Raw genomic sequence first — 19,547 nt, forward strand, 5'->3', positions numbered from 1 at the left:
AAATACATGCCAATGGATAGAAATGCGTACTCTGAGGAATGGAGAGCTGCTGTCAGAGTCTGTAAACAGAATTATATTCAACCAGTGTGGCAACGAAACTATTTTTTTCTGTTCTTTTCCACTGTATTTACCAGCGCGCTAGTCGTCTGCATGGGAGGGCAAGAAAGCAGCATTTCTTTTATTTATTTGAAGCTAGTAGATTATCAAGCCCTTATGGCTTCTCTGTGCACGTGAGGCAGAAATAAAGTAACGTGTGCTGACCTTTATGCCTGAATTTTTAGAGGTGTGGTGTGCACTGCAGTAGCTAAAATGGCTCGTAATGTAGCTTTTGTTTTGAAAATAGACTGATTAAAAACTTGACGTGAATAGGGGAATCGGTAGCTGACTCTTTAATTGTGTTGCCACCAATGCTCTTGAAATGACTTGAAAACAGTGGTCTCCTGGGAACCATTCAGATGAATACAAGCTAATGTCATGCTGGAAGGATCCTTTCCCAGCTGCTCAGCTTAAATGGCAAAAGTCGTGATTTGCTTGGATCACAGGAGCTTTTAATTCCTAATTTAATAACAGGTTTCCCTGGATGGCATATTGCTTTTACCCTTCCTGCTGCACATGGGAAAGGTGCAGGCAAGGATAAAATGCACTTCCCCCAGCAGCAGCACTCAGTGGAAGGGGCTTTGGTGTTGGATGTGAGCCGTTGTGTTCAGTAAATCCCCATTTGGACGATCCCTGCTTCCATCCTGCCTAAGCTATGGGCCCCGTGTCCACTTCAGGAAATTAATTACTGACCTGTACACTAGTTGCTGGGGATGGGCTGATACCTGCTTCAAGCTGCTGGCTCGTGGGGCAGGCTGTGTGCATGCTGGACCATGCACAGCACAGTGCAGTTTCCTGTTGATTTGGGCTGCTTTTAGCCCACAGTGACTGTTCTTAGTCCCCAGACTGAGCAATGTGTTCAACAAATGATTTTTAAGAGGCAGTTCTCTGGAAGACTCCATGAATTCCCATCTGTGCTAGGTATTTTCTATTAAGTTGTAAGTTGTTATCTTCACTTTTTGCAGACCCTTCTTGGCAGTGCAGAGGCAGTAAGATGCCGTAGGCAACGCCATGCTTTGTTCTGCCTGTCAGCTGCAGTTGTAAATCTTCTGTGGTCACAAACATCAGAGGATCTTGATGAAAACATATTGCCTGTGAGCACCTCCTCTGTGAGAAGTTGAGAACTGCCGGCGTTAGGATTCCAGCCATCTCTTTTTCTGAGCTTTTTGCTCGTCAGTTCCTATTTGAATCCTTTTGTTTTCTCTTCTCAGGTCACTTCACCTGGGAGAAATACCTGAAAGAGACATGTGCCATCCCAGCTCCTGCCCATTGCTTCAAGCAGGTAAGACGGTGAAAACAAGAAAGGTCAAGGGTGATGGTGCATTGGTGACCCAGGAGTTCTGTGCCTGGGATAGGCCCCTTCTTGTCAAGGAAAATGCTTAAGGATATTGGAGACTTAATAGAAATCCAAGTGTGCTGAAGCAAAAAATAAAAAAGATACATTTAGGCACTGCAAATGTTAGAGTAGCACAGAAGATTTTACTGTCAGCTGTGCATGGATAGGAACACGACGATGTTTTTACTCTGCCAAGCACTGGCCCTTGGAGAAAATATTCTGCTGTGACCCAGCTTTTGGTGGATCCTGCTCAGCATGGAGATTTTCTGCAGAATTCACCTGATCTTTGTGAATGGAATAGCAGCCCACTGGGCATCAGGTATTTGAGCACAGACGTGGTCATGTTGAGTACAGGGGATACAGGAGTGAATCAGCGTGGTACACCTGAGTCCAGATGGAGTGGCAGCAGCAGAAAGGAGTATCTGTTTGGGTCTTAGATTGGCTGGGTGATTCTCCTGGGAAGAGGGCTAAGAGGAAAATGTAGGTCTAGTTGTCTAGATGATGCAGTACCAAAAGGTGATTGTCTGGGTTACAGATCTGCCAGGGCTTGACAAACTTTCTTTGCTGCTCTGTGGTGTCTGCTCCCATGCTGTGCTTGGAGGATGCTGTCAGTCTTTGGTAGAATCAGTTTTGGTGTTCTTATGGCTTAAGCTTTATGACTGAGGTGGTGCATGTATTGGAAATTGTAGCTCTAACTGCATCCCTGTTTTTCTCTTTGCAGTCATACACTCCACCCACAAATGAATTCAAGATCAGTATGAAACTAGAAGCCCAGGACCCCAGGAACACCACCTCCACTTGCATTGCCACAGTGGTGGGTCTGACAGGTGCACGCCTCCGCCTGCGCCTTGATGGCAGCGATAACAAGAATGACTTCTGGCGGCTGGTGGACTCAGCTGAAATCCAGCCTATAGGAAACTGTGAGAAGAATGGAGGGATGCTGCAGCCTCCACTGGGTGAGCTGAAGTTCAACTCTCCAGCAAGCGCCTACATTGTCTGTGGGGAAAACCCTAGGGTTTTTTATATTTATGTTCTTGGGACAGAGACGCATGGACTGCCCCTGCCTACCACTGTGTTGTAGACCAGCCCTGTTAGCTTGGACTGTTAAACAGATGTATCCCACACCAGGTCTGTATTTCCACATGGACACCGTGGCATGGATAGGAAGATGCTTTAGAGTGTATATGAAAGAGCTCTTTGCACCTAAGTGAGCTGCTTGCACTTTTTGTGGCTCAAGCTCAGGATTAGCACATGCTGACCATGCTCTTAAGCCTTCTGAAATTCTCCCTGTGTACCTCAAAGGGAAAACACATTTTCCATGCATTCGTGTGAAAGGATGCCAGAGCCACTCCATTTCCCAGAGGACACACAAGCAATCAAGGGCCACCCCAAAGTCCTGGTGACCAGGGTGTGGGCGATAATATTGAAGGCAGAACAACTGTGATGGCCTTTGCTGGGTGATTGCCTGTATAAGGACAGAATGAATCCGGGTTCTTTTTTGCTGGGAGACACCACACAGTCACACAGGCAGTGCTGCCACATAGCTCTAGCAATGGCTCAATCTCTGGCCATTGCCCATTGCTTTAGGCTTCTGATCCTGCTTGCAAGCACTGTCATCTCAAAGGTGTGCTTGACATGAAATGGCTGCCATCCATCAGTGCTTTCCCCTGCACTCCCCCTTCAAGCTGAGCACAGTACTGGTGTCTGGGTAGAGGTGCTTTGCTGGGCATCTGTAAAACTTGATGTAGAGAATAACCAAGAGGGCAATTAGGGCTGAGGCATCTGCTGTATCACTGCTAATCCTGACACTGTGATTTCAAAAACATTTAAATTTTCATTTATGCTGTCTAAGTGTATTTGTGTCCAAGTGTCTTTGGGGCAATAACAGGTTCACTGGAGATGATGGGGAAACATAATGTCTGAAAAGGTTCCCAGTGATTTAAGTACTGTCTCACGTGAAGGGACATTTGCGATATTTCATCTGTTTGTTTATTTAATTTTGCTTGGCTACACCTTTATAAATAACCTGGACAGTTGAACACTTCTTCCAGTCTTGTCTTCAGTTTAACACACTTTTTTTTTTTTGACACTGGCCAAATGATGAGCTGATTTGCTGGTTCTTTCCTGATTAAGCAGCAAGATTAATCTGCTTTTGCATTCTGCTGCCCATTATTTTTGAAGTGTCTTCATAAATCTGTCTCTCAATTAGCAAATCCCCAAATAATATCAAGCCGATCTATAGTGATGCAAGAAACCTTCAATAGCATACCTTGAGTTAGGAATATTTTTATTCGTGTTTTTTCCTGGAGCACCATTTGTGAGCTTTGGTGGAAGTACAGTCTAAATTGCAATGGGACACTTGGGACTGACCATTCTGAAGAAGGAAGAAACGTCAGCAGGTGCATGTTTTGGCACATCACACCACACAAAGCTGTGTATATGCAAGTCTAATTACACTCTTTCCCTTCCTAATTGCTACAGACAAAACCTGCTGCAGCTATTAACATTAAAGCTGCCATTTTGTATATTACTTTCATGCATGCTGCTGTCCATTTGCAGACATCTCTTTGAAACCTTGGTCCTAGGGTGCAACTCACAGCTCTGGTGCGGCCTGCCCAGCAGGCATGGGTACCTGTCCTAGCTGGCAGTGATGGGTTCCTCCTGTGCCTTGTCTGGGTTTTGCCAGCAGATGGCAATAAGTGTAATCGAGTTGAGAGCAAAACTCATTTCCGACTGTGCCAAAGGAGAGGGTTCATATGCTGGAAGAAGCCTGTGTGCCCAGCTCTGATCTATATTGCCTGCTTAACCATGGGCCAGACAAGAGTGGTTCTGTTGCACCCAGCATAAAGACAGGTAACAAATAGCTAGTTTTGCAGTTGTCGTTTCTGTCTGCAGAGTGCAAGGGCCCAGAAGACCCAGCAAGGATTTTCTGTGTTCCTTGTAGTATTTTCCATGTGTACACATCCACTGCTGCTCCCCTTCTTTACGTAGATAATTAATGTAAAGGATTATCTTTGCCCCTCAGGAAGCTTAGCTCTCCCATCCCCTGAGATTTGTGGCTAGCTTGTTTGGTTTCCAAGCTGCTCTGTCAGAGTTGCAGGGCTGGCAGGGTGGCCTGTAATGAGCTGGCTGTGTTCTGGCATTTCAACCCTGGCAAAACTTTGCCATGTTAATCATCATGCACTGTTGTGGTTTAACCCAAGCCAGCAAATTAACTCTATCCCAGCTGAAACCAGGACAATGGGATGCTTTCCATCTAGGTGCAGTCCCAGGATTACCGTCAAAACACAGTAAATACAGAAAGTGCAATGCCTTGTTCAGCTGAGCAGCAGAAATTGCCTGTACAGGAAGATGCACATTCAGCAAAGATGGTGTTTTGTGGTATCTGGAGACTTTTGTCAGTTGTGCAGTCATACTCAGTGCCATAGACTCACAGCATGTGAATTTGCTTTTTTCTTCCCATAAGCCCCTTCCTGTTATTTCTCTACTTTTTTCCACAGAAGGTGTCGAGCCAAAAACTGCTATCTTTTCCTGTAATGGTTAAATATGTTTCCCAGCCAAGTCACAGCCACTTTATTTCTTCAGGTTAGCTTGCCTGCAGCTCACTCTAAAAGGTGGAGGAGGCCACCCAGAAACTGAGATTCCCTATTGAGGAAGAAATTTTATAGCCTCAGTGTGCACTTGCTGATTCATGTCTCCCCTGTAGTAGGATAGTGCCACCAGCACTAGTGCTGCACAAAATGCTCTGCCTGTATGGTCAATGTACAGACTTTTCTTACGATAAGCAAATATTGCAGTCAAAAATCCTTGTCCAGATGTTTCTTTTCAACAACATAATGTTTTGTGTTCAGAGTACCTGGAAAAGGTCAAACCTGACTGTCCAGCCTGAGGGGGGGGGTGGGGTGGGATCACAGTATGTGCCCGCTGCAAAGTTCCCATCAGAGCAGGCATGTGCTGCCAGATCCAGTGGCCCCCACAGCCTTAAAGACTCCATCTCTGCTTCCTTCTCTGCAGGCTTTCGGCTGAATGCCTCCTCTTGGCCCATGTTCCTTCTGAAGACTCTGAATGGAGCAGAGATGGCTCCTGTCCGGATTTTTCACAAGGTATTTTACCATACTGTTTGTGAAGACATCCTTCTGGCATGTCCCCTTTACTGCAAAGCACCAGAATCACAGCTGGCATCTCACATGAGATCTGCTGATCCCAGAGGAGATGAACATTGCCCAGCTTTGCCAGAGTGCTGCTTCTCTAGTAGAGACCCGGACCCTCTGCAGCTGTGTTGTAGCAGTGTCAGGATGCAGACAGAGGTCTGCTAAGAAAGTGTCCTAGGCTTCAACACTTGGGCTTGAGAGATGTGCTTGTTTTTTCACTTGGGCTACAGGTGCTACTCAAAGTCAGGAATGCAATATGTGAAAGCACCTCTCTGAAACTTTTTAGTGTACCAGAGCTTGTAAGGAGTGCAAATACTGCTGTGAGGCAACACTATTCTCACACCCCTAGTGAAGTCAGAGAGAGACAGAAGCCAGTATAGAACCGTGTGCTGTGGTATGGGAAGGTTGGTGTGGCTTTAGTGTATCTCAGGTATAAAACACTAGGAAGAGCAAGCCCCGGATAAGGATGGATGGTGGATCTCTCACATGTCTAGCAAAGCCAAAGGTGGGGGAAGAATGAGAGAGAGAGACTGTCATATCTCAGGTTTTCCTGCTCTGAGATAACAAGGTGAGAGTATCCTGTAGAGGCTCTTTTCTTTGGACCTCTATTTTCTGCCTGTGTTGGGTGACAGTTGCCCCAGGGTGCAGTGTTAACACCGCACTGTCTGGATTTGGTCCAGCAGCCAGGTGATGGCAGAGCAGTCAGTAGTGGACTTTGTTGCCTCTTGACTTAAAGGGCATGTGGTTGCATAGATAGGCCAGTGTGTGAACACCTAATTGGGTTCAAGTCCAGCTCACTAGCTCCCTTCTTCACCTGCTTGTGGAGGTGATTTTGCTGATGGAGGGGACAGCCCTGGTCTGGGGAGGCACTGGCATATCCTCTTTGAGCACATTTTCAACTTCTCCTTGTAGGAACCACCATCTCCATCCCAAAACTTCTTCAAGACAGGTATGAAGCTGGAGGCAGTGGACAGGAAGAACCCTCACTTCATCTGCCCGGCCACCATTGGGGAGGTGAGAGGTTCTGAGGTCCTCATAACATTTGATGGCTGGAGAGGTGCCTTCGATTACTGGTGCCGATATGATTCCCGGGACATCTTTCCCGTAGGCTGGTGCTCGCTGACTGGAGATAATCTGCAGCCCCCTGGGACAAAAGGTAAGGCCCATGTTGTTGCTTAGCTGTCTTCCTTCTCCACTCAGCTCTCAAAGAGCAGAAAAACAGGCAGAGGCTGGTAGCAAGGACATCTGCGTGCCCTGTCTGGCTTGCTTATGTTGCTTCATGCGTGGTAAAGGTACAGACGATCATACCTATTAGCAGTGTAACAGCCTGGCACCAAGGTGCTAAGGAACAGCCATCCATAAAGATGGGCAGGATGATGGCTCTCTGGAGGGATAGTGGTGCTGTACAATATTGCTGGGGTCTGCTCCTCTTCAGGAATTTCCTTGGAGTCTTTCCTGTGTCTTTGGAACGCATATTCCTAGGGACTTTTTCACAGGGGGACTGGGCTATTTGTGGATATAAGGGAATAGTGAGAACTAAGTTGCAAGACTGCGCCTGCCTGTACTTCTGACAGTTATCTTGCTCTGCCTTGTGCTGTGATCTCTACTGTGAACATGGAAAAAGCAGGTCTGAATGAGGTTGTACTTGCCTTGTTTCTAGAACCATGATTGTTGGTTAGGAATGGTATTGGGGAACTTGCTGCCTTGCAAAGGTCCGAGCATTGGCTGTTGAGATTTTCAGATGTGTCTCTAGCTTGCTAGCATTGCAGTTGTGTTTAGAACCAGGGGAGCTGTCATTGTCCCCATGCACATGCCTCTGGCATTTGCTGGCTGGCAAGTCTGACGCATGCCTGTCAATGAAATGAGAAGCAGGAAAGCAACCTCTCTACTGGAGCTGAAGGCTTACTTAGGAAAGGCATTCTTGTGATAAGACTGTTCCTCTTGAAAATCCAGGGTCAGCTTGTGCTAACCCGTCAGGCTGTGCTTTCCTGCTGTCCCTTGATGTGAGCCAGTTCTGTCCTCTGTGCTGCAAGTCTGTTGTCGGGGTGGATTGCCTTAGGTCGTCTCGCATGGCCTGTGTGCAAGCCAAGCTGCGGGCTCCCCTTGGATAGAGATGATTTCTGTTATGGTTGGGAACTGAAAGGCACTCTTGCTGTTTATCTTGGATTTATGCATTTGGCCTTGATGTTCCCAGCCTCTCCCTTGCTTCCTGCTGTTTGTTTGTGTCCTGCCTGCTGCCGCCCTGCAGGCTCTGCAGAGCTGCCGGGGACCTCCCAGCCAGTGGCTGACCTCTCCAGTGGTACCCTGGAGTCAGGGGCTCTCGCCCAGCATCTCCAAGGTGCTTCTCAGGTACTGCATGAGTGGCTAAAGACGTGTTTGTTTTGGGTGGGAGATTTCCTGGCAGTAAACTGGGGGTGGAAGGTTTCAGGAGCAAGGTGGAAGCTGCCTTCCCAGGAGAAGTGGGAACCTCCCTCTGACACACAGCATGCAGCACAGGCAGCTCTGTTCCTCTCCAGCCTCCTTGTGCCAGGGGCTGAAGCGGGGAGCAAGCAGAAAATCCAGAAATAATACCCCATCATGGGGGCAACACCGTGGTAACTTGGAGCCATCTTGAGAAGCATTTGCTTCCCCCTTTGGCAGGCAGCAGTGACAGGCTCTCCCTCTCGCATTGGCTCCATCGGCAGCAACTCTGCAGTTCCCACTTATGTACAAAAATAGTGAACGCTGAAAGTCACATCTCCCCACTCCCAGGCAGAGGCAGTGCTTGCTCTCGGGCAGATTTCTGCTCTCTTTGCTGCGTTTTTCAAGTACTGGGGCAAGAGCAGGGATTGGCAGAGGTTGCATGAGCCATGTAAAAATGCCGTGGAGTTGGGATCAGCCTTGTCTTTGTGGTATTTTACTTTCCTCTCTGTGGCTACCCCCTCCCTTTCCTGCCCCAGTCTTTCCAGTTTCCACTTAGTGGGATTAAACCAAAAGAAAGGAGCACTGGGAACTTTCCTCATCTGTAATTAAATTCCTCCCTTGTTCCTTTACTCCTCAGCCCTGCTTTGGAGGAGGATTGAGCACAGTCCTCCCAGGACCTGAGAGTGCTGCCTTTGGCAGGGTTGGAGGATGCTTCACCACAGAGGGATCCCCCTTTCCTTCAGCTCCGATAAAGTTTCCCTCTGTGCCAGCCTGGAGCCTGCAGGACCACATGGTGGAGTTGGGCAGGTTCCCTTTCCTGGTGGGAATTCCCCTTAAATCAGGGAGACATGAAGGACGTCAGTGCTAACCGTGGTTATACTGGGCTCTGCTCACATACCAGACTGACTGCCTTGCCCTGAGCTGATGGGTACCAGCAGGGAGAGCTGAGAAGTCCTGTAAAGAGTTAACTCCGTCGAGACTGATGGCTTCCTGGGGCTGAGCGAAAAGAGGCCTCGCAAAATGAGTCCACTTTCAAGGGAAGCAGAACTTCAAAGAGGCCAGGCATATTTGTTTAATGCTGGTAACTTAATTCAGCTCTAATCTGTCCCTTCTGCTGGTTGCCAGCAGAGGTGGAGGAGTGCAGAGCTTCTCCCAGGCACATCCCCTCTCCAGCTCCGGGGCCTCCCACTCCCACCAGTGTTTGCTTAGCTGGGGCGGCTGGGCAGGGTGCTGGTGGAGCTTGGGCCAGGCCAGCCACGCTGAGGGCAGCTTTCAGAAGGGCACATGTGTGTGAAGGGAGGAAAGGGAGGTCAAACAGCGAGGAGGAACAGCTCTCTGCGCACCAGGTTGGTAATTACATCGCTCTCAGGATGTGCTGTCTGTGCGGTGGCCTGCAGGGAGAGCTCCGCTGCGGCCGGTGGCCAGATGGCTGCAGGCTCCCGGGTGTCTCCTGGAGCTCCTCTCTTGATGCAGCACAGCTTGGAGCTGGGGGGTTCAAATAAACACACACCACAGGGGAAACGTAGCTCCAGGGATGCCTGGTTGGTCCTGATCCTCTCTGCCCCATGTAAGCCTGTGGGCTGGTGTTGGAGGTCAGCTCTGCTGGGCTTACAGAGCAAGGTGAAATGCCTGTGCATCCTGAGCTCATCCTGTGCATCCTCAGCTTCTTCACACCAGCTTGGCAGCAGTTGGGGAAGGCAGGTCCCCATGACCATCCTAAAGGGAGGGGGGTTTCTATGGGTGTGCAGCAGGCTTCCTCCAGCTTCCCACCCATGCCAGCAGGGCACTCCCAGGGTTGTCTCTTGGCCAGGAATCCCCACTCCGCTCTTCACATGTAGTGTACAGCATCTTATATGTCTTCTCATGCCTCTTACACACGTGCTTTTTTACCCTTAAATGCATATCCTGGGCTTTGAGGAATATAAGGTGAGGTGGACTTCTATTAAACTAAGCGCTGGATTGCAGCTTTGAGCTCTGCTCAAAGGGCAGACTGTGTTAATGATAGTTTCTGTAGTTACCTTGTACACGAGGTGCTCGTGACTTGTGGGTTCACTTCAGTTTTAGAAATTAGCTTTTTTTGACTGTTTCCAAAAGAGCTGTTTGCACATCCGTTCAGAGTCAAGCAGTCATCCTAGAGAAATATTGATTGAGAAATATTTATCTATCACAGAGCATATACATAAAACAGCTGAATTAAGATTGCCTGGGGCATTGAACCCAAACATACTGCAAAGGTTTTGAACTTTCCTGTTGCATGATGGGGTCAGAGTTTCAGAATTAGGGCAAACAGAGGAGAATGGTGTTTTCCCCATATTTAGATATTGCAGCACACAAAAGCGCGGCCAAAATACACTGCATGCACTTTACTAACAATGTTGATTTTTTCAACAGAAGACCCTGAAGGTGTGTTGAGTAGGGAAGGAATTATCCCCATCTGCCAGGCCTGCGTGCTTTTCTGTATGAGTTATGTAGTGACTCAGCTGACATTGTAGTAGATACAGTGCAGGAGGTAGCTGATATTTCTCAAGCTGAGAGCTTCAAGGTCTAGATTAAGTCGTGATGCATACAAGGAGTGCACAAGTCTGTGCACTGTGGCAATGTTAGGTAGAAGTGTAAATTGGAAGGAAAGCAGAGATTGAAGGGTAAAATACGTGTTGTGGGTTAGCCCTGGTAGACAGCTGAGCCCCCCTCTGCCACTTGCTCACCCCCGCAGTGGGATGGGGCAGAGAATGAGAAGGGTAAAGGTGTGAAAACTTGTGGGTTGAGATACAGACAGCTTAATAAGTAAAGCAAAAGCTGTACATGCAAGGCAAAGCCAGGTGTTCACTCACTGCTTCCCATCGACAGGCAGGTGTTCAGCCATCTCCAGGAAAGCAGGGCTTCATCACCTGTAATGGTGACTTGGGAAGACAAATGCCATTGCTCTGATCATCCCCCCCTTCCTCTTTCTTTCCCCCAGCTTCTCTTGATGAGCACAGCATCATATGGTATGGAATATCCCTTTGGTCAGTTGGGGTCAGTTGTCACGGCTGTGCCCCCTCCCAGCATCTTGTGCACCCCCAGCCTGCTCGCTGTGAGAAACAGAGAAGACCTTGACGCTCTGCAAGCCCAGCTCAGCAATAGCTAAAACATGGGTGTGTTACCAATGCTGTTTTGGCCACAGATCTGAAACACAGCACCATACGAGCTATTACTAAAGAAAGTTAACTCTAGCACAGCCAAAACCAGTACAGTACTTTTGAAAAACTTTGCATGCATTTTACTTTTTCTAAACTTCCTGCTCCTTGGGGAGTCTGGGGGCAACTCAAACTTTCATGGCTCTTAAACGGGACAGAAACAATCCTGCTCTCAGGTCACTGACGTAAGTGGAGCGCAGATTTGGAAAGCTGCTTTGGAGAGTCCCTCTCCATTGTAAGCAGTACAGAAAATCAATATTTAGGATCAACCTAAAGAATGAGGATTGTTGCTTAGTTACTTTAAATCATGTCTGGGGAGAAAGAGCAACAGATGCACACACAAATGGAGGTGCTGCTGCTAAGGTTCAGGGCAAAACGGATTGAAGAGGGAATATGAGACTGGGATAAAAATCACTGAGAAGAAAAGAGGAAGTTAGAAGCTGGTTAATGATTGTAGTTTCCAGGGCCACCTGCCCTGGAAACCTCAGCAGGGAGGGGGGCTGAGGGAAATCCCCCATCAGCCAAGGCATGATCTTGTAGAGAGATGTGTCTGCTTCTGTTATCTGTGGGAAATTTGGGTTTTCACAACTGATCACAGGCTAGAGTAAAGTTCAGTCCTTTGTAGTCAGGGAAACACATTGGAATAGGTTCCATGAGCAGTTATTTTCCTTTCTGAAGTGGTTTGTGGGGTGGAGAGCTGTGAGCCCCTGGGGGAAGAGAAACCAACCCGGGGTCTTCTCAGGTACCTGTGCAAGGCAGCTTCCAGCTCTGAGCTCTTCACCCAAGGAGGTGATGCACTCAGGAGTCTATCTACACCAGCAAAAGGACACCAGTTGGGAAAAAGAGACTGAGCAGACAGGATCAGGGCTTTCTGCCTATATGTGCTGATTGTGGGTGCAGGAATCTGAGATTTTCTGCAAGATCTGGGTCTTTACACAAGAAAGCTTGTAGAACTCTTATTTAAACATTAACTTTAAATTTCAGAGAAACACATGCATTTTTCTTGTGTTTATGCTACTTTAGCAGTGATTTGCCTCAAAAATTGTGAGACTTTTACAGGCGCCCTTCTTACAGCTGAGTGCTGGTGGCTCCGTGCATGATCCCAACAGTACTGCTGCTGGAAGATGCTGTGGTAGGGACAGTCTTTTCTGGCCTCTTGAAAAGCAGCTCATTTTCCTGGTCCTGAGAAATCCAGATTTAGTCCATACCTGCACAAGGACCTTCCCCACACACACATGCATACACACACCTCTTCCACTGTAATAGCGTCCCTTAAGTCTGCTCCACCACGTTTCTTTTCGTACATCACTGCTGGAGGGCAGGGAGATACTGTAACCTTAAAAACAAGGATGCAGGGACACATGCAGCCTGTACCAACCTGCCCACAGTCACAAGTATAGCCATTAAAGTCTGTAACTCAGAAGGTCCCTGCACCATTCTTCCATTTGGGCTATGCCTCTGGCTGATGCCAAGTTCCTCTGGAGTTCCCTGGTGGGTTTGTTAACACCCTTTTCCACCCTTCTGGATGCTCCGTAACAGAGAGAGGGGTGACGCCGTGCTGGGTGTGGGAGAGGGGCAGCAGTGAAAGCGTTAAGGCTGGGCAGGCAGAGCTGGAAGCAGCTCCAGTGCTGGAATTTGGAGGAGTGGAGTTGCTGCCTTGGCACGAGCCTAGCTGGCGGAGAGGCCCCACACTCAGCTGGGTCAGGGAGAGCTAATGCAGAGCATGTCCTTCTGGCTGCAGTGCCAAGGCTGATAGGGAGCTGCAGTGAGGGCAGTGGAGACCCTGGTGCTCGGCGCGGTTAAACAGCAGGCACTTGCCTTGACTGCCTTCTCCCGGGTCTGCTGCGAGCTGTCAGCACACTGCTCCCTCTCTCTGGGCTTGGCTGCCTTGAAAGCATTTCCCTCTGCTTGCAAAGCAAGCAAAAGTTAATAGTTTTAGATAGTTACCATGGGGATATGTTGAAGTGGAGCTCACATCCACTCCTGGCTCACCATCTGTTGCATGCGTTACACAGCCTGCCGAAGAGACCGGAGTGTGCTGGCAGGGCCTGGGCTGCCCTTGCGTGGGTGCTGTGCCAGGAGCGATAACTCCGGGAGGTAACAGAGAGGCAGAAAATGCTGACCCTGGGTAGAAAGTTCATGAAGTTCTTCATCTCTCACCACCGTTGCTGCCATGTGATTTATTGGTTAACTGCTTGTTGTCTTCAAATGGAGAGGATGATCAGATGCTAGATTTTCTGCCCATGGGCAAAGGTAATGTGTATTTTTTGGCTTTTCTTTATTTTTGATGTTGCTTGGTTTCTCTTCTCCTTCAGGGAGAGAACACAGCGGTGGGTGGAGGAGCCTCATCAGGGGTAGCTGGCAGGGTAACACTCAGGTGAGCTTCTGTGCTTTCCTGCTTGGAGGAAATGGAAAAATATTAATTACTGTCACTTCAGGACTGAGCTGGGATCTGGAGCTCATACATCAAGCTGAGTGACACTTGTTTGTGTTGGGGTGGCTGGATTTGGGACCACACAGGCAGAGTTTATGTACTGACAGAAGGTTACGCAAAGAAGTTAATCATTTTCTCTTTTATGCGTGAGTCTAATGCATGTACAGTCATGGTACCTGGGTGTTGCTGCCTTCGTGACTGCTATCGGAAGATCCCACGAAAAAACTCTTGAGCTGTTCAGAGCACAGAGCCAAGGCACTTAGCCGTAATCCTGGCTTGGCTCAAATGTGTGTCCTGGAATACACTATGGCTTTGGAGGTCTGGGGGCTCGGACAAGAGCAGCCCAGCGCTGCAGGAGGGTGTGCTGCTCCCCCAACCCTCTTTGGATGCTGATGGTGCCCGCAGCTCAACAAACAGCAAATCTGTGGCTCAGTGGGAATGGTGGATCTGGCATTTCAGAGACTTGATATTACTGTGTGATGTCTTGGGGCTGGCAAGAGCCTCTGAGAAGAGGGGCTGACCTGGGAAAGGCAGAGTTTCCGCTATCCCCCAGCCTGTGCTTAATACCAGTGTCTAGGCCTTCCTCCCAACTTGACTTTTCCTCGTGTGTTTTATTCTAAGATGCTTCATAACCCAGAGAGCCTGGGTTGTATTCAGGATGTTTCCTTCCCTTTTCTATCCTACTTCCTGGCCCAAAACAGGGTTTCAAAATCTCAGGGCATTACTGAGTCTTGGCAGGACATTTCAACAGGAGCCTCACTGTTGAAACCTTCCTCTTTCTGGGTGAATAGCGCTGGGGTCGCTGCTCCGTTTCTGCAAGATCTCTGACCAGTAACAATGCTTCTGCTGATGGGACATGGTACAGGGCTGTGCTTGTGTAGGCTGAAGGTCTGAGTGCTTTCAGGGTAGAATTGGACAAACTCAAGGAAGAACAGCTGTCTGGGACTTTTATTTCTGGGGGTCTAAAAGTGTCTGAGTCAGGATGTCCTGAGTTGCTGGTTACAAGAAGGGCTGGTGTTTCTGCCTAACCATCTTTTGCTGCCAGGTTTGGAAGCAGAGTTAAATAAGCTTAAAGTATGCCCAGTGTAACAGTTTGTATAACTTCAGGAGAGCCACAGGGAGAGCATAGTTTCCCACCTAGATGAAGTGTTTTAAACACTTAAGAACCTTCGCATCAACGATTTAGGGCTCCACGCCTTGTTTCAGCCTGTCACCAGCACACATATGCCAGCCGTTGGTGGCAGGAGCTTGGTCCCTTGGAGGGATGCTGCTTCTGATGCGGGTAAGTGCCAGAGCAGCCAAAATGATCGACCAGACTGTTCTCACAAAGGTCTGTGAAGGCTGTGCACAGTTAATGGGATGGTTGTGATCAGAGCAGTGTATGCACATATGGGAGAAATGGACCCATTTGGGTGGGATTTTTCGCAGTGATTCTATGGGAGCAAGAACATTACATCCTCTTCTTGTGACCTACTGGGTAGTTTCTTCATTTTCTTGTTTCCTCCCCATTTTTTGGAGAGGGGAAGTAAATGCTGTTGAGCCCAGCTCTGACCCTGGCTTTGGCTAACAGTTATATGTTGCCACAGCGTGCATTTTTATTGAATCTAGGAACTTTGTACTGAACATACAGCCCCACTTGTTATAAAGATCGGACCTTTTGTGGCTTGTCATGGTTCTCCTCTTGATCTTCAGTGTTTTTATAGCTTCTGAACAGCTTTAAAAAAAGAACAAAAGGTGGAATAAACTGCACCCACCTAGCAGTCTCCTTGTTCTTTCTGCACTGATATGTTGAAGGTGTTCTGCTAATATTTAACCAGGAAGCCAAAGCTAAAAAAAGAGCTTCAGAGAAGATCAGAACAAGCAGAAACCCCAGGAACGGTCCTGAATAGCCTGAATATGGCAAGAGTACAGAACCATTCTCAACATGGGGTTTTGGAAACCCACTGGTAATTAACTCCCAGGGGCAGAAGACGTGATCAGTCAGTAGATAGACTGTGGTGGCCACTCATGCCACATATTCTTATGGAATGTATGTCCTTGAGCTAGCTGGATATAAATAGCAGTATAGCCATGCCGTTGCAAACTTCCCACAGGCTGTAAATCTGTGAAGAAACTACTGACCTCTGTCCTGCTGCAGGTGTAGTTCAGGTTGGCTTGGGCATGCTTGCACAAGCTGAAGTCTTACCTAGTCTGCAGGTTGCTTGCTTCCTAAGACCATGGCTCTGGGATTTTCTTGAGGACTGCTATGTGGACCAGACATGTGTCAGTCATCCCTGGTGCTTTTGGCAGCCCTCTTTGAGTACACGCTCTGCTGATGGCCTCTCCTGAAGCACTAAGCCTGGAAAAGCTGCAGTACAATGGTTTTCCTGAGGTGTGGAAACAAGTTTATTTACGTTGTCGGTGTCTGTGTCAGGACCAAAAGTGCCAGTTCTGCTCATTTACCATCTACTGAACAACTCCGGGGCCTCATAGGTGGGCTCTTGCAGTTGCTGCTGGAGTACTCACCATGTGTCCATGGGCACTGTCATGCAGGAGACAATATCAGCCTGGCTTTGGGGTAATCAGATTAAGCTTGAGTATTGAAGTGCAGATTTTTACTTGATTTTGTTCTGACTTTGCCAATAAATATTGGCATTGCCATTTCTCTTGGTGCTCCCTGATTGCCGCTGTATGTGTTCTTTCACCTGCTAGTGCATCTCTTCAGTCAGGGGTTTGAGTTTCAACTCTGCTGATGCGTTTCTCATGCTGGAGCTGCCCAGCTCAGTTGTCCTTTTTGTAGTTCAGAATTTCTCTGTTTTAATTCCATAGATGCTTCACAGCTGATTAAAACAACACATTGTTACAACAGCTTTATTTTTGCAGTGGACTGGTGAAGATGAGGCTAATAAGGGGATCACAAGCAAGAACACAGGTTGTATTGCAGCCAGTTTGTTTGGAATAAGAGGTAGAGGAATGGGGACAGGAGGAAAACTGGTGGTTTGGGATGTGAAGAGGGTGATTATAGACAAATCTGGCATTTGCTTGTCCTCTTCATTTGAACCATATGCCCCTGTAGGTTCATTGCAGCTCCTTGTTGTCCGACCTGGTAGCTGCGCTTCAGACAGGCTGGGGGAGCTGGTAGCACCCGTTCTCTTGGCTGCACCTGCAAAGGAGTATCTAACTGTCCTTGCAGAACTGGACCCAGAGTTAAGTTGTCTGATCATTGAAGAAATAAAAAATGGTGCTGGCACAAAGAGTGCAAGCCAAGGCCACCACCTTCATAAAAATGGGCTGCAAAGATTGCTGGACACTGGCTCATACAAGCAAGTGTTTCTCTAAGGGTGATGAGGATACTCTGCATAGAATAAATAATAGCGCTGTTGCAGTATGGGCTGTAATTCTGTTGAGGGCTTCCTGTGCAATCCAGATCTTCACACTAAATCCCTGGAACCAGCCCCACCATCCAAAGCTGCCATTTTTCTCTACAGTGTAAATGCCTATGCCAGGTCCATTCCCAGCACGATCTTTCTGCTCCTTTGCTTTGCCTTCTGGGAGCTGGAAGAGAGGATGGCAGGGAAAAGAGGGGCTGAAGAAGCAGGAATGTGGGATGTTTATGGCTGGTTGTGCAGATGTTCTACAGCAAAGGTGCTGAGAGATGAGGGGCTTGTGAGCTGCTATTCGGGGAGAAGCTTGCTTGACTGCTCCAGTGGTGGCAGGCATGATGCCATTTTCCCTTACCCAAATGCTAGCCTTTGCAGTATTTTATAAAAAAGATGCATAACTCAGTTTACCCATTCATTTTTTAATGCTACCAAGTGGATAGAAAGCAGTTAATTTCTTTCCTGTATGGGGGAGAAATTAAGACCTGGGTTTGGGGACTAAGTAAATCTGTGTGCTCAGCACTAAACTGAAAATGACTTTTGCTGAGGACAACGATTTGGGCATCCTTGTTCTCCACAGCACTGTCACTGTCTTTGTCTCTGATCATGAGCCAGTCACTTATCTCTGTTTATTTTGCCATCAGCAGAATGGGGACTGTGCTGACCCCCAGGGCATTTTGATGAATAAGTCTATTGTGTTGCACATGCATAACACTTGTGGTGGTGGGTCTCAGAGCACTTTCCCCCTGCATTGGGGAATATCTGTACACGTATGTTTATACTCTAAAAAGCGTCAATAACTGCTAAGTAATAATAAGAGTTACTGTCTGTGAAATGATGCTGGAAACCAGTTAAAAACATTAAAAGATATTTTACATTGTATGCTAAGCAGAAGAGCCAAAGCAGCATGAAGGAACTCTTAAAAATGCTCAATCTGATCAAAGAGTTTTCTTAATAGGATGAGTGAAGGGCAGACTCGGAGTGGCTCTCGGCATGCAGCGGGGCAAGGCAGAGCTTAGCCCTGGCTGAAGATATCCCCGGAAAGGCTGGAACTCTGTGAAAACGAGAATCCAGGGATCGGCTGCAGGTTTGGGGGCTTTTTGCTTGATTTTTAACTAGTGTAATGAGGCTTTCTTTTCAGTTTCTACCGTGACGTCCAATGTCCTGATCTCTCATTTTTCCAAAGCGGAATCTTTTCCCCTAGCTCTTTCTGGCCACTGCTGTGCTTTGAGCTGATATTCTTGTGCAGTGAACATTACAGCCCAAGTTCTCCCTCCTGAAGGAGCACCAGGCAGCTCAGAGCCCATCATTTTGCATCTGAAGGTAGGATTCTTTTTCTCCACACTCATTGCTTTATATTTATCGGCGTGATGGTCACCTGCTGTTTTCTTGCCCTGAAACTCAGTCTCCTAGCTTCAGTCTGGAACTGCTCATGGGCTGCCATCATCCTGTCTGCCCTGGGAAGTGTGGAACATTAGAAAACTGAGCTTATCCCCTTCCCAGGTCACTCATGAATACGCTGAGCAGTACAGATCCCTGTGTCTTCCACATAGATCTCCTCCACAAGAATGACTGTTTACCCCTACCTCTTCTAACCCTTGATTTATCCTTATAGAAGCCTTTCCTCTTACCCCATGGCTCTTTAGTTTTTATAAAAGCCTTTGGTGAGGTTCTCAGAGACTTTGTGGAAAGGCAGGTAGGCTGTGTCATGTCCGTCCACGTGGTCACTGACCAGTCCAGACCCTTCCGGGTTCACAAGACTGGGTTTCTGTTATAGAAGCTGTATTGGCACTGCCCAGATAGGTCACATTCCTCTTTGGGGCCGTGTTAATGGATACAGCCTCAGTTTTGTTTTGGAAAATGTTTTAGCCAGATGCACTTTGTGCTTGGGTAAAATTAGCTACTTGGATTTAGCAAATTCACTGGGTGAATGGGGCAGACGGAGATTTGCAGAAGGGCAGCCTTGGTGATGGAGAGGTCTCTTTGGGTTGTGAGTTCTGTTTGATCCATGTAAGCAGACCCTGCAGGTCCAGAATAGGGCTTTTCTCGTCTTCAGCTGCAGTAGCACGGACTGCAGTCTTCAGTTGTTCTTTTTCACGTATCTGTATGTGGTTATAATTAGAGGTAGGACACTTGGGACGTTTTGCAATGCTGTTATTGGTCTGGCACTTCAGGCAAGTCACTAAACCTCTAGCTGTCAGTGGGCTGCCCAGCATCTCTGAGATGTGTTGCAAGGTGCAGTGAATGCCTGGGAAGGTTTTTAAGATCCCTGGCTGCACTGCCTTCGGAAAGTGCTGAGTGTAATTACCAATATGGTTTAGGGCACACAGGAATGCTGCCTTGAGAGCTGTAAATGTAAGACTTGTGCAAAAAGCAAATAGCAGTTGCTGGTATCACTGTGACTCTTGAGACTTATTTTTCTAAATAAAACAACCATAAAAATGCTACAGCTTGTGCCAGTGGGATGTACAGTGGCATCTGCAGTGCACAGAGCTCATCCAAGCACATGCAAACAGTTAAAATAAGAAAATTGCTGCTGCAGACCGTGCAGATTTCTAAGCCTTTAAGAAATGAGACTCTCATGGTGAATAT

At 47.8% G+C, this 19,547-nt stretch overlaps 1 protein-coding gene across 11 annotated transcripts in view; it reads left to right on the forward strand.

The window, feature by feature from the left end:
- Positions 1 to 19,547, forward strand: part of SCMH1 (Scm polycomb group protein homolog 1) — a 75,984-nt gene that overhangs the window by 28,033 nt on the left and 28,404 nt on the right. For all 11 annotated transcript variants that reach the window (XM_075047708.1, XM_075047716.1, XM_075047714.1 and 8 more), the window contains 4 exons: positions 1,308 to 1,378; positions 2,154 to 2,388; positions 5,447 to 5,535; positions 6,496 to 6,739. In XM_075047708.1, coding sequence (XP_074903809.1) covers positions 1,308 to 1,378; positions 2,154 to 2,388; positions 5,447 to 5,535; positions 6,496 to 6,739 — 639 coding nt within the window. The remainder of the gene's footprint in view (positions 1 to 1,307; positions 1,379 to 2,153; positions 2,389 to 5,446; positions 5,536 to 6,495; positions 6,740 to 19,547) is intronic.

This window comes from Buteo buteo, chromosome 16 (assembly GCF_964188355.1).
Source record: "Buteo buteo chromosome 16, bButBut1.hap1.1, whole genome shotgun sequence".
Taxonomy (NCBI): domain Eukaryota; kingdom Metazoa; phylum Chordata; class Aves; order Accipitriformes; family Accipitridae; genus Buteo; species Buteo buteo.